We start from the raw sequence: 13,600 nt of genomic DNA, 5'->3' as shown, positions 1-13,600 counted from the left end.
AAGATCGTTCCAATTTTAGTCTAGTATACAAGTATCCCATTTAAGAACCAAGGCTGATCTCTTATAGAAGTAGTTACAGGGCGTAACATCACTGTCAATCAGGGCAGAATAATGCAGTGATTAATCAGGTACATCTGTGCTCCTTTATTTGTGCTTGTGTTACTCTGGTAGTGTGACTAGGGGAACAATGAGTAATTACAGACACTTTTCATCTCAGAGTTTGAATAGGAGGGATCTTGGACAAAAAAGAATTATCAACAAGAACACTTCCCAGGCTAATCTGAAAGTTTTGCTGCTAGAAAGCTTAGGGACAAAGGCCGGGCGCGGTGGCTCACGCCCGTAATCCCAGCATTTTGGGAGACCAAGGCGTGCGGATCACGAGGTCAGGAGATCGAGACCATCCTGGCTAACAGGGTGAAACCCCGTCTCTACTAAAAATACAAAAAATTAGCCAGGCGTGGTGGCGGGCGCCTGTAGTCCCAGCTACTCGGGAGTCTGAGGCAGGAGAATGGCGTGAACCCGGGAGGCGGAGCTTGCAGTGAGCCGAGATCACGGCACTGCACTCCAGCCTAGGCGGCAGAGCCAGACTCCGTCTCAAAAAAAAAAAAAAAAAAAAAAAAAGAAAGCTTAGGGACACACTAAGCTTATGCATATGGCAGGCGTATCGAACTTCCAAGTAAGCACTTCTGTATTAGCTTCATCGCTTGATCTATTTTAGGTCCCTACCTTTACATGCATTTAATGACTATGATAGAGTCTCCCGCATACCATATGGGCCCCTTTTCTTTTTCACTTTGTTTTTTAAAATAACACTTATTCTTTCCTCTGTTTTTCAAATAATATATGATCATTATAGAAAAATTAGCAGGGAAAAGCACTTAATAAAAGGAAAATCATCTGTAATTCCACTACCCAGATGTAGCCATGGTTAACATTTTAGCATATATCTTTTAGTGTGTATTTTTCTAGTATTTGTATTCGTTTTTATTTACATGTGGAGTATTGTACATATGCTCTATAACTGGTTTTTTTCACTCACTAATACATCATCTCACTGTGTTCTAATTTGTTACCTGTCTTGTTCTATATTATTCTATATTTGGAGCCAATTTAAATGTTTTTTTGGAGTTAGTATATGTATCAAACATTCATCAGTCTTCCTGTTAAAGGCTACTGCCACAGAAAGGGAGAACAAAATTACACACAGGACTGGGCCTCTATGCAAACAGAGTTCTGAATGGACAGTATGGAAACCAAGTCACCCAGTGTTTAGTTGCCCTTGGCCTCTGGAAGAGGCTCCTTCCTTCGTGCTTGCTGGTGGGTTTATATGGCCCTATGCGGTGAATTCCTTGTGATGGGGCGTGAGGAATCATCCAGTGTTAGGACAGCAGCACAGTGTGTAAGTTCTTATTCTCGCCATCTAAGATCTGACAAACTCTTTGCATTTTGTTTTGCTTACACATACACACATGCACATGGGTGCACAAACACACCTACACTTGCAGGCAACTTCCCTACAAGTTTAACAAGTGTGTATAAGAAAAATGACAGGTATGCAGTGTGTTCTTTATTTATATATTGACATTAGCTAAACATTTACATGCCATCATTAGCCACTTTATAACTAGCCACAACAGAAATAACCTTGGTGTTTTTATGACATAGAGTAGGACAACAAAAGCTCTCACCCAAACTCAAAGTGCTTTTTCTGTTTTCTCACTCAACAACAATCAGCACAGAGACTTCTGTGACCAAACTTGCGGGGATTTCTCCCCACCAGCAAGCAAACAATTCTGTTTGCTGAGTATTCTCTAGTTCCGTTCTATTCTGACACTGTCTACCTGGAGGTAGCCTCAGATGCCACAGGTTGAGGGCTCAGTTTCTGAGACCGTTCCCCTCATCCCACCTTGGGTTCGATTAATTTGCTGGAGTTGGTCAGAGAACTCAGACATACTTACTTCATTTGCCAGGTTATTACAGAGGATGTTACGAAGGTTATGGTTGGAAAGCTATATAGGGCAAGGCACGTAGGAAGGGGCACAGAGCTTCCATGGCCTCCCTGGGTGCACCTCCCTCCAGGGATCTCCTTGTGTTCAGCTATCTAGAAGTTCTCCAAACCCTGTGCTTTGGAGTTTTTACTGGAGGCTTCATTACATAGGCATGATTGGTTTACCCACTGGCGATGGGTGAGCAACTTAACTTTTGATCCCTCTCCCTTCCCTGAAGGTCAGGAATGGGGCTGCAAGTCCCAACCGTCTACTACTGCTTTGGTCTTTCTGGTGACCCATCCTGAAGCTACCTCTGGGCTGGCAGCCATCAAGTCAATCATGAGCATAAAGAAGACCTCCCTGGAGATCCTAAGGATTGTAGGAGTAGTAGGTCAGGAAATGGAGGGGGAGAATTGAAGACCACATATGTATTTTGTAATATCACAATGGCACTAAGAAATTAGATGTAAACTAAAAAGTTCTCACAAAAAAGATTTTTGTAAATGTTTGGCATTGTATAAATACAAGGAAACAATCTTTTATCTCTAGGAAATATAATTTTCTGTACTTGTTATTTTCATTTTGGTTTAGTCTCTCTAAAGTATATATTAATGATTTTGTATCTAGGGAGATTTTCCTCCAATCAAGAAATCATTGGGCTGGGCATGATGGCTCATGCCTATAATCCCAGCACTTTGGGAGGCTGAGGCAGGTGGATCACTTGAGGTCAGGAGTTGCGGATCAGCCCGGCCCCCGTCTCTACTAAAAATACAAAAAATTAGCTGGGCATGATGGTGCTGTAGTCCCAGCTACTTGGGAGGCTGAGGCATGAGACTCATCTGAGCCCGGGAGGCAGAGGTTGCAGTGAGCCCAGATTGCGCCACTGCACTCCAGCCTGAGTGACAGAGTGAGAAGCTGTCTCAAAAAAAACCTGGCACGGTGGCTCACGCCTGTAATCCCAGCACTTTGGGAGGTCGAGGCGGGCAGATCACCTCAGGTCAGGAGTTTGAGACCAGCCTGACCAACATGGTAAAACCACCATCTCTACTAAAAATATAAAAAATTAGCCAGGCATGGTGGCACATGCCTGTAATCCCACCTACTCAGGAGGCTGAGACAGGAGAATCACTTGAACCCGGGAGGCGGAGGTTGTAGTGAGCCGAGATCGTGCCACTGCATTCCAGCCTGGGCAACAAGAACGAAACTCTGTCTCAAAAAAAAAAAATTTTTTTTTGGATGCTTAATGTTTTTATGGTTATCTGGTTGATTTCTTCTCTTGGTGTTAAACACATTTCGTCTTTAGACCTTTTTCTCCCCGAATTGTTAACGATATGTCCAGTAATGTATCCTAGCTCCAATATCCATATTCACTTTTTGATTTTCTTTTTTTCTTTTTTTTTTTTTTTTTTTTTTTTGATGGAGTCTTGCTCTTTCTCCCAGGCCAGAGTGCAGTGGCGCTATCTCGGCTCACTGCAAGCTCCACCTCCCAGGTTCACGCCATTCTCCTGCCTCAGCCTCCTGAGTAGCTGGGACTACAGGCGCCAGCCACCGCGCCCGGCTAATTTTTTGTATTTTTAGTAGAGATGGGGTTTCACCGTGTTAGCCAGGATGGTCTCGATCTCCTGACCTCGTGATCTGCCTGCCTCGGCCTCCCAAAGTGCTGGGATTACAGGCGTGAGCCACCACGTCCGGCCCACTTTTTGATTTTCAAAGAGTCAGAGCCCCAAAATTCCATCTCTTCCTTGCCTCTTATCGTAGGGTTCACATTCATGTAGCCATAATGGATCAAGAGACAGTCTATTCTTTTTATTGTGGAAAATTTCAAAGTTATGCCAAAGTAGAGGGAATAGCATAATGAACCTTCTGTACCCATCACCCAACTGTGACAATGATCAGCATCCTACACATTGCACAAATGTTTCCTTTTTTTTTTTTTTTTTTTCTTGAGATGGTGTCTTGCTGTGTCACCCAGGCTGGAGTGCAGTGGTGTGATCTTGGCCCACTGCAACCTCTGCCTCCTGGGTTCAAGTGATTCTCCTGTCTCAGCCTCCCGAGTAGCTGGGATTACAGGTGCCTGCCACCACGCCTGGCTAATTTTTTGTATTTTTAGTAGAGATGGGATTTCACAATGTTGGCCAGGCTGGTCTCTAACTCCTGACCTCCTCAGGTGATCCGCCCACCTCAGCCTCCCAGAGTGTTGGGATTACAGGTGTGCGCCACCGCGTCTGGCCTCTTTCTTTCTTCTATTATTCAGCTTCATCTTTTACATTTAGATCTGGTGAGAATGGAAAATGGTGCAGCAACTTGGAAAACATTAGTGCCTCAAAATGTTAAACACAGGCCTCCAACTTCTCCACATTCTGGCCAACACTTGTTATTGTCTGTCATTTTTATTATAGCCACCTTATCAGTGTGAAGTGGTATCTCATTATGGTTTTCCTAATAGCTAATGATGTTGAGCATGTTTTCCTGTGCTGACTGGGTATATTTTCTTTGTAGAATAGAGTGATTTGTCTTTTTATTATTGAGTTTTAAGAGTTTTAATATATTTTGAATATAGGTCCCTTATCAGATATATGATTTGCAAATAATTTCACCCATGTTCAAGTTTTTAGGCAAGAATGCTTTATAGGTACTTCCTGTCACATCAGAAAAGATAAAATCGGTGGTATACCAGAGAGTAGGGAGGCAGTAGGCATGGTCCTTCCCAGGTGCAAGCAATAGGGGTATATTATCTGTAGAGAATTTGAAAATAACTAAAAGCCATACTGCTTTTTATTATTCCCATTATCTGGCAATTCTAAACAATGTTAGTGATGGAATTCCTTCCCTCCAGGATGGACCACTTCCCCTGCACCACCCTTTTGTACACTACTGCCCAGAACATCTAATTTTTCTGCTGTCAGTAATACTCAGCTCAGTTGGTGGGTTCTGGGAGCATTGACCTGATCCTTTCATTATACAGCTCCCCATCACCACATTTTCTAATGGTTGTAGCATCAGCTGACAACCTTGGGCTAAATTGGTTACTTAGTTCAGGGTTCAAAGTGGCAATTTTCTAATTTTATCATTCATTCTTCATGTTAGCTAGAATTATTTTATAAACAATTTTCCCTCGTGAACCATTTGGTTTCTCTGAAATATAATTCTCACAGAAAGTGATTCTTTCAATGTTAGGGTTATTTGAGTTTTGTCTATAACTTGCTGATTTTTTTCCCAGTTTGTCATTCATCCTTTGAATTTGCTATGGTGTTTTTCATCAAGCAAAAGGTTTATATTTTTATGTGGTTAAATTTATTAATCTTTTATTGCTTTAAGATTTTTGTATTTAGAAAAATACTGCCCATTCTCACATTAAAACGAAATCACCTATTCTTCTAATGTTCTATGGCTTCATCTTTTATATTTAAGTCTCTAAATAGTTTAGAATCTATCCTAGTATCTGAGGAACAGGTCCAGCTTTCTGTTTTTTCCATATGGCTACCAAGGTGTTCCATTTTTTCCCTTTTTAAATAGATTTTATATTTTAGAGTGGTTTTAGATTGACAGCAAAATTGAGCAGAAAGTAGAGAGAGTTCCCATTACCTCCTGCCTCCTCATATGCACAGCCTCCCCTACTATCACCCTCCTGCACTAGATGGTACATTTGTTACAATTCATGAACCTACCTTGACATATCATTATCACCCGAAGTCCGCAGTTTATATTAGCATTCACTTGTTTTGTACATTCTGCGAGTTTTGACAAATGTATATTGACACATATTTATCATGATAGTGTTACCAAGCTAGCAATGGCCTTGCTGCCCAAAAAGCATAGACGCCAATACTATGCCACCAGCTTTTGTGAAAAGAAAGACTTTATTGCAGTTTGACGGGCAAGGAGACAGGAGGCAATGCTCAATCTCTCTCTCGAGCTGGGGGCTGGAGCAGGATTCATAGCAGAGGGTAATGAGGCATGATCTGATTGGATCTTATAATGCAGTGTGGCCGGGAGACATGATAGGACTGGATCATGCCATGAGGTGTGTAGTTCTTAATTTGGTCCCTGTTCCTTGGGCCAAGCACTAAGGTTCCACCCATGGTTGCATGCTTGGTTCATCTGGGCATGATCAGGTGATATAACTTGCAACCTGGGTTACATGATAACTGAAAACCAACTCACCATTGTATTATATAAAGTTGAACCAGATTGGGCTGATTCTGCAGTTACAACAGTATATTCAGAAGAGTTTCACTGCCCTAAAAGTTCTTTGTGTTCTGCCTATTTATCCTTTCATCCCTCCCTCCTCTGTATACTGTGGCAACCACTAATTTTTTACCCATCTTAGTAGTTTTACCTTTTCCAGAATGTCATATAATTGGAACTATATAGTATGTAGTCTTTTCTGATTGGCTTCTTTTACTTAATGATATATATTTACATTTCTTCCATGTGTTTTCATGATGTGGTAGTTCATTTCTTTTTAGCGCTGAATAATATCCATTGTCTGGATGTACCACAGTTTGTTTACCCATTCACCTGCTGAAGGACATCTATGGTGCTGCCACATTTTGACAAGTATGAAGCTGCTATAAATATCCATGTGCAGGTTTCTGTGTGGACATAAGTTTTCAGCTCATTTAGGCAAATATCAAGGAATGTAATTGCTGGTTGTATGGTAAGAATATGCTTAGTTTTGTGAGAAATTGCCAAACTGTCTTTCAAAATAGCTGTATCATTTTGCATTCCCACCAGCAATTAACAAGAGTTCTTAGCACTCCACAGACTAGCCAGCATTTGGCATCAAACACCATTTATTTTAAAAGTTTATCTTTCTTGCTATTTATATAAAACCTTGTCTTTGTTATACACTACATTTTTATATTCATTTGTGTCTGTTTCAAGATTTTCTGTTTTGCCATTTGTCAGTCAACTCATACACAGGTACTATACTGTTTTAATTATGGAGCCTTTATAGATTGTTTTAATACCTGGGAGAGCTACTCTCTGCACTCTGCTTTTCTGTTTCCGTTTTCCTGGTCATTCCTGCTGGCTTACTCTTCCATGAGAGCTTTAAAATCAAATTGTCTAACTCCAGATTAAACACACACACACCCCATGGTCTTTTTATTGGAACTAAGTTGAATTTATAAACTAAGGGATAACTGCTATCTTTAGGATTCAGTTTTCCTTTCCAAGAACATGGGATATAGTTCTGTTTTTTAAAGTCTGCCTTTTTAATCTTACTTATCAGGTCTTTTTTTCTCTCTTCACTTTTATGTTACATGTATCTTGTTGAGTTTATGCCTTGTTATTTTTATTGTTTATAAATAGAGTCCTCTCCTCCATTATATTTTTCAACCAGTCACTGTATATACAAAGGTTATTGATTTGGTATTCAATTTTATATACTGTACCTTTACTAAAATGTCTTATTTGTAGTCATTTTAAAATTTCCTTTTTAATTTTTTAGACATATATCCTTTGCAAATATGAATAGTTTTAGCTCTTCCATTCCAGCTCTTGTGCCTTTTAAAATCTCCTCTAGTTGCATTAGTTTATATGTTCAATACGATGTTAAATGGTAGTGGTAATTATGCTGACACTATTGGGAATGCCATTAAGTAACAATCCTTTGAGTGTGCACACACAAATATGACGAATAAGCTATTCCAGCGTGTTCTATCTTTAAAGAAAAGATAATGGCACATAGCATGTTTGGAGAGCCAGCCTATATGTAGTTAGCTTGAATAAATCTGGGTTTCTCAATGACAAAGTACAGGGAAATACAAATGTCTAAAGGACAAGTCTGAAGCATCCTTTAATTTCTACTGTATTGGGTGTTGAGTGGTTTATTTTTTAAATCATGGGTGAGTGTTAGATTTTTGTCAAATACCTTTTCAGCATCTGAAAATGATAATATGATTTTTCTCTTTACATCTGTTAATATGATCAATTGTATTACTTGATTCCTTAATATTGAGCCACCCTTGTGTTTGGTCCTAATGTATTATTTTTAATATGCTTTCAGATTCTGTTTGCTAATATTTATGATGTTTGTATCTATATTCGTCGTAAGACAGATCGGTCAGTCATGTTCTTCTTTTTAATTGCTTTTTTTACATTATTAAAATTATGTCCTAACATATCAAAGACCATCAAATAGTCCCTCTCATGCTGTGAGATGCCAAGTCTACAGCCCAGGTCTACAATGGAACTTTGCATTTATGTTTGTCCTTCTGCCCCTTGGGTTATAAACCTACCTCTCTGTGCAGCATTCCAAAGTGCCTCGAATCAATAGAAGACATCCTTTCTCTTTCCATAGCTGTGGGTCCAGGGCTTCAACTTCTAAACAATATGTTTCCAGCTGAAAACCCATTTAACCCAGAGCAATTCTTTCCACAGCAAGAGTGATTCATGTGAAGCTTTTCGTTAATACTCTCTTTCCTCCTGCACAAGAGGAGGAAAAGAGAAGTCAATACTATCTCTTTCCTTCTGCACATCCCCAGAATTACTTGCAACCCCACAGTGGTGGCATTAATTTTATCTTATGGAGACATTACAATATGTTTTAAATATTTCATTACTTTGCTTAAAGTATAAGTAAATAAACTTTGGCAGCAATGTTAGGATAAGAAGAAAGGGTTCAAACATGCAAAGAAAAGCCAAAGCTCGTTATTTTAATGTAGATGCCTGTGTGGATTTTAAACCATTTTCTAATTTAATGGTCCTGTTAGATGTGCTTAAAATTAGACCAAATGCATGCTTTTAATAAAACTGTTACTGCTTCCATCCAAACTAGAATCTTATTTCCTATTTGTCTCTTACAGAGGACATAAAGATAAGATATTTGTGGTAAAGTGTAACCCACACCATGTTGACAAACTGGTTACAGTTGGGATAAAACACATCAAATTCTGGCAACAAGCAGGTACTGTCGTTTGGCTTTATCATTTATGTGATTGAGAGCTTTACCCTAGCTGGAAAGAAAAACAAAACAAACTGTTGCTACTACCTCGCTTGTCTCTGCAATCTAAAATAAAAATGTGCCTAAAAAAATTATCTCCCAAATTCGCTTAGAACGCTTGAAGCTTAGAACACTCTGTATGACGCTGTGCATATTTATCAATACCTAGAAAGCTTTGGAAAATGTTCTGCTGTGAAAATAATCATTTTTATATTTAGTCATCTGTTCTGAAAGCAGTAATTATGTTAGACTACTGCACAGGAAATAAAATAATCATTTTGGTTGAGTGAATAAAATTTTATCTATTTGGATGGTTCCTTTATTTATCTATTACTGAATTTAAACCTGAATTAAACCCTGAGTCTGCCCACAAATAGGTGGTCCAATAAATATTGGTGGATTTAATGTTGATAATAATGATGAGTAAATAAGCATGAGAAAACATAGAGGATATCTCATTCTTCTCACTAATAAGTCAGACTTTATACAATTGAATCTGAATTCTTAGTATCAGCTTTGGTGCCAAGCCCTAACTTATTATGCACAAAATGTGAATAAGGTTCTGTTCCAGTGCATTTTGCTTTTAAAAGAAGGTAATGCCACCCAGTATGTCTGGAGAGCCAGCCTGTGTGTAGCTGTCTTGAATAAAGCTGGGTTTCTCAGTGACAGGGAGTGTGGGGAAATGTGAATGTGTAAGGGACAAATCTAATGGCTTGTCCCGTATACTACCTTTTCCTACAAAACAATTCTTTTTTCTCACCCCAAAATAGCTGTTATAAATAAGCAGAGCATATATAACATGCTTATATTTTACATCTACAGTCAGTACTATTTTTATCGTTTTTGGTCAGCATTCATGAAGACTTTGCTTGCTCCTTCAGGCACTTAGTCACTCTTTCTCTTGGCTGACACAGAACTTGTGCTGAGCCTCAGTTAGATGCATGTCTTGGACTGAGATGCATATTGATTCCTCTCTCCAGCCAGACTCTGAGTTCCTTGAATACAGGAACCCTCTTTTCATCTTCATATCCCAACAGTGAGCGCTGCACTTACCATATGTAGGGATTCCGTAAACACTGAGTTAATGAATGAATGAGAAATACTCTTAGAATATTTTTGTTCGTGATGTTCTCTGTCACTTTTAGACATCTTTACATAAATACCTAATGAGAGACACCAGGTTTCTCATGGAAGTAGTCCTTCTACATGCTTATAGGAAGTGCCAGATTTTTTAAAGTAATAACTGTTCTTGGTCCACTCTAGGTGGGGGCTTCACTTCTAAAAGAGGAACTTTTGGAAGCGTTGGAAAATTGGAAACAATGATGTGTGTTTCTTACGGACGAATGGAAGATCTAGTGTTCTCAGGAGCAGCTACTGGAGATATTTTTATTTGGAAAGACATTCTACTACTGAAGACAGTGAAAGCTCATGATGGGCCTGTGTTTGCTATGTATGCACTGGATAAGGTATGGCCTGTGTATCAGCATTCATTTTCCTCATCAGCCTTCTAAAATTATAAGGTAGTCTTAGGATGGCCCAAGAGGATGCCTGTATCTAAAACAGGCCTGTCTGAATTAGGAAGTAGTTGTCATGAAGCTCAGTCAAGAGACAATAGGGAGGAAAGCAAAGATATTTTTATAATTTCGTTTACAGTTGTTTCTTTATATGCAACTTCTCTGCACTTTTTCCACACATGCTCTTCCTGGCGCCCACTCATGAGAGCCCCTTAAGAAGTGCCAGGATAAATGTGGACACTTAGCAGCAGAAGAGTCCTGAGAAATACTTCAGCGTTGTCTTCCTCCTTGGTGACACAATGGGCAGAGACCTGAAAGTACCAAATGGTTACATTATTGTTCCAGACGTCCATTTGCTACGATAAATTTGCATCCATAACCAACTTGCTCCTGTGTAGAAAGGCTCAGCTTTAACAAGAGTGTTAGAGTGAAGGCTGTTCATTGGCCATATTACAATTCAAGCTCATCATAATTGCCCTGGTCTGTCTACTTGCCTTGCGGTGTCCCTCTACAAAGATTACACTTACCTTCTCTCAGTCTGTTTTTGCTGCTGTAACAGAATTTCTGAGACTAGGTACTTTATAATGAACAGAAGTTTATTGGCTCACAGTTCTGGAGGCTGGGAAGTCCAAGATTAAGGGGCTGCAACAGGGAAGGGCCTTCTTGCTGTGTTACCCAATGGCTGAAGGGCCAATAAGAGTGGGAGGGTCCGAAATCATCCTTTTGTAATGAATCCACTCCTACAATAATGGCATTAATCCATTCATGAGGGCAGACCCCTCATGGTCTAGTCAACTCTGAAAGTTCCCACATCTTAATACTGTTACAGAGGCAGTTAAATTTCAACATGAGTTTTGGAGGGGGCTAATATTTAAACCATAGCACCTTCAGTGTTTTAAAACACTTTATTCAATCAACTTGCCAGCAAATATCAACTTCTTTTCAGTTATTTCCACTTTGCTGGTAGTACCACTTCATCTGTGCCCTCTGACCTCCAGTTGAAGCCACCTACTACTCCTAACCCATGTCTCAATTTTCTTTTACCTGTCCTTAGGCAAATGTGTTGATTCTACTACAAAAGTAGGTTCTTGTTAGGTATGCAACTGTAATGGTTGTTTTGGTGGCAAAGGTGTTTTTTTTTTTTTTTACTGGTACATATGTTTTTGGTTAAACTGCAAGTATTAGAAAAGATTAAAGAAGAATAAAGAATTTCTGTAGGCCCAGAAGTAGATATGGTGTAACTTGTTTAAGCTCTTGTTGTTTGGTAAATTAAGCTGCAAAATCATAAGAAAAGACAAGGATATCACAATATAATATATTGCATTTAAATTTAATTTGGGGATTGAATTTTCCTGGGTACAAATTCTATGTAAGAATAAGGATATTTAGTGTTATACACTTGGAAATATTATTTCTTTGTAAACTTCATAAAAATGCATTAAATTAAAAGTTGCTAAGAAAGCAGTGAATTACTCAGCTTTTTTCTTAGAAAAAAAAAAAAACCTCTAAGAACAGTTGGTATATATAATAAATTACCAGAAAGGAAAACTAGTACAGCCAAAAAATTATAAGCTTAGAACAGGAATAAAGATCACTGTTCAGTAAAAAATATCCAATATGTTAAGCTTTTTACTTTCCAGGTTTTTGTAAAAATTAATCTGGATTTTAATTATGGAAATTGTGTCTATTGAATGAAATAGGATAGTTTCATTATATAAAGTACCTAAGCTACTCTTAATAAATAATGATGTTTTCTTCTGGACATGACTTTTATTTTTAAATGTTTAACAATAATTTTAAACTGTGATGTTAACTTCAATCCATTTGGTCAGAGTATGTGAGATACCAGAAACTCTGCTAGGTTTTGAGGCTGGTTCCATTCTGTAGGAACCACATTCTGGTTGGGAGACTGGGCACAAGCAGAGCCATCCTTGATCAGTGGGCCAGCTGCCAACCATTGTTCTGAGGAGAGTGCAGTGGACACATGATGAGAACGTGCTTAATCTTGCTTAGGGAAGTATGGGAGAAATGCTCCCCAAAAATATTATTCGAACATTGTTATCACCAGAGTTTTCCATCTCATATATTTAGGAAGGTAACATCCACAAAGCTTCCTTACATGTGGGGAATCCTCCTGGGGCCAAGTGGGTAATTGGTCATTTTGATGTGTATATAATACCTCTCATGTGTGCCTTCACAGGGCTTTGTAACAGGTGGAAAGGACGGCATCGTGGAGCTCTGGGATGATATGTTTGAAAGATGTTTGAAGACTTACGCCATTAAAAGATCAGCATTGTCGACTAGCTCAAAAGGTGCCACTCCCAAACATGTAATAGAGATCTTTGTATTCATAGGGATGGAGAAGATTGTACTAAAGTTTTTAGAAAACTATTAGCAAATCAATTTTCTCCCTCTTCCATGTTTAGAACTCTCTTCCTCTGGTAGAAATGTCAAGGCTGACTGCCTAGTACCTAGTTCTTTGGAGCTATAAAAATTGAATTTATACTAATAAGCAGTTGTTTTTGTTATTGTGTTAAATATACCATCCCCTTCCCCAGGCTTGCTTTTGGAAGATAACCCTTCAATTCGTGCCATCACTTTGGGACATGGACATATCCTGGTGGGAACAAAAAATGGAGAGATTCTGGAAATCGATAAGAGTGGTCCAATGACACTGCTTGTTCAGGTACTGTTTGTATGTATTCTAAACTGCAGTTCACATCAGGGCTGGGACTAGGGTGAGGCAAAGTTGATGCTTAGGTTGCAAAACTTAAGGAGGCGCTCACTCTCAGGGTTGCACAAGAGTTGAACTAGTTACCTATTGCTGTGTAACAAATTGCCACAAACTTAGCAGCTTAAAACAACACACATTTATTTTCTCACAGTGTCTGTGGATCAGGAATCTGAGCACAGCTTAACTGGATCTTCTGCTTAGTGTTTTATAAGGTTGCAATAAAGGCCAGGGTTATGGTCTCATCTGAGGCTAAACTGGGGAAGATTTTTCCAAGCTCACTCATGTTGTTGGCAGAATTTAGTTGCTTGTAAGTGTAGGACTAAAGGCTTTTTTTTTTCTTGCTGGCTGTTGGCCAGAGGCCATTTTCATCTCCCAGAGGCTGCCCACAGTTCCTTGCCACATAGGGTTTCCCAAC

The 13,600-nt window shown here is 39.1% G+C and overlaps 1 protein-coding gene across 1 annotated transcript in view; it reads left to right on the top strand.

Moving 5' to 3' along the window:
- Positions 1–13,600, top strand: part of EML6 (EMAP like 6) — a 262,879-nt gene that overhangs the window by 169,073 nt on the left and 80,206 nt on the right. Inside the window, exons 18-21 of the mRNA XM_055107940.2 lie at positions 8,801–8,901; positions 10,201–10,403; positions 12,652–12,763; positions 13,010–13,137. Coding sequence (XP_054963915.1) covers positions 8,801–8,901; positions 10,201–10,403; positions 12,652–12,763; positions 13,010–13,137 — 544 coding nt within the window. The remainder of the gene's footprint in view (positions 1–8,800; positions 8,902–10,200; positions 10,404–12,651; positions 12,764–13,009; positions 13,138–13,600) is intronic.

Source organism: Pan paniscus, chromosome 12, assembly GCF_029289425.2.
Source record: "Pan paniscus chromosome 12, NHGRI_mPanPan1-v2.0_pri, whole genome shotgun sequence".
NCBI lineage: Eukaryota > Metazoa > Chordata > Mammalia > Primates > Hominidae > Pan > Pan paniscus.
This window is presented reverse-complemented; position numbering and strand designations above follow the sequence as displayed.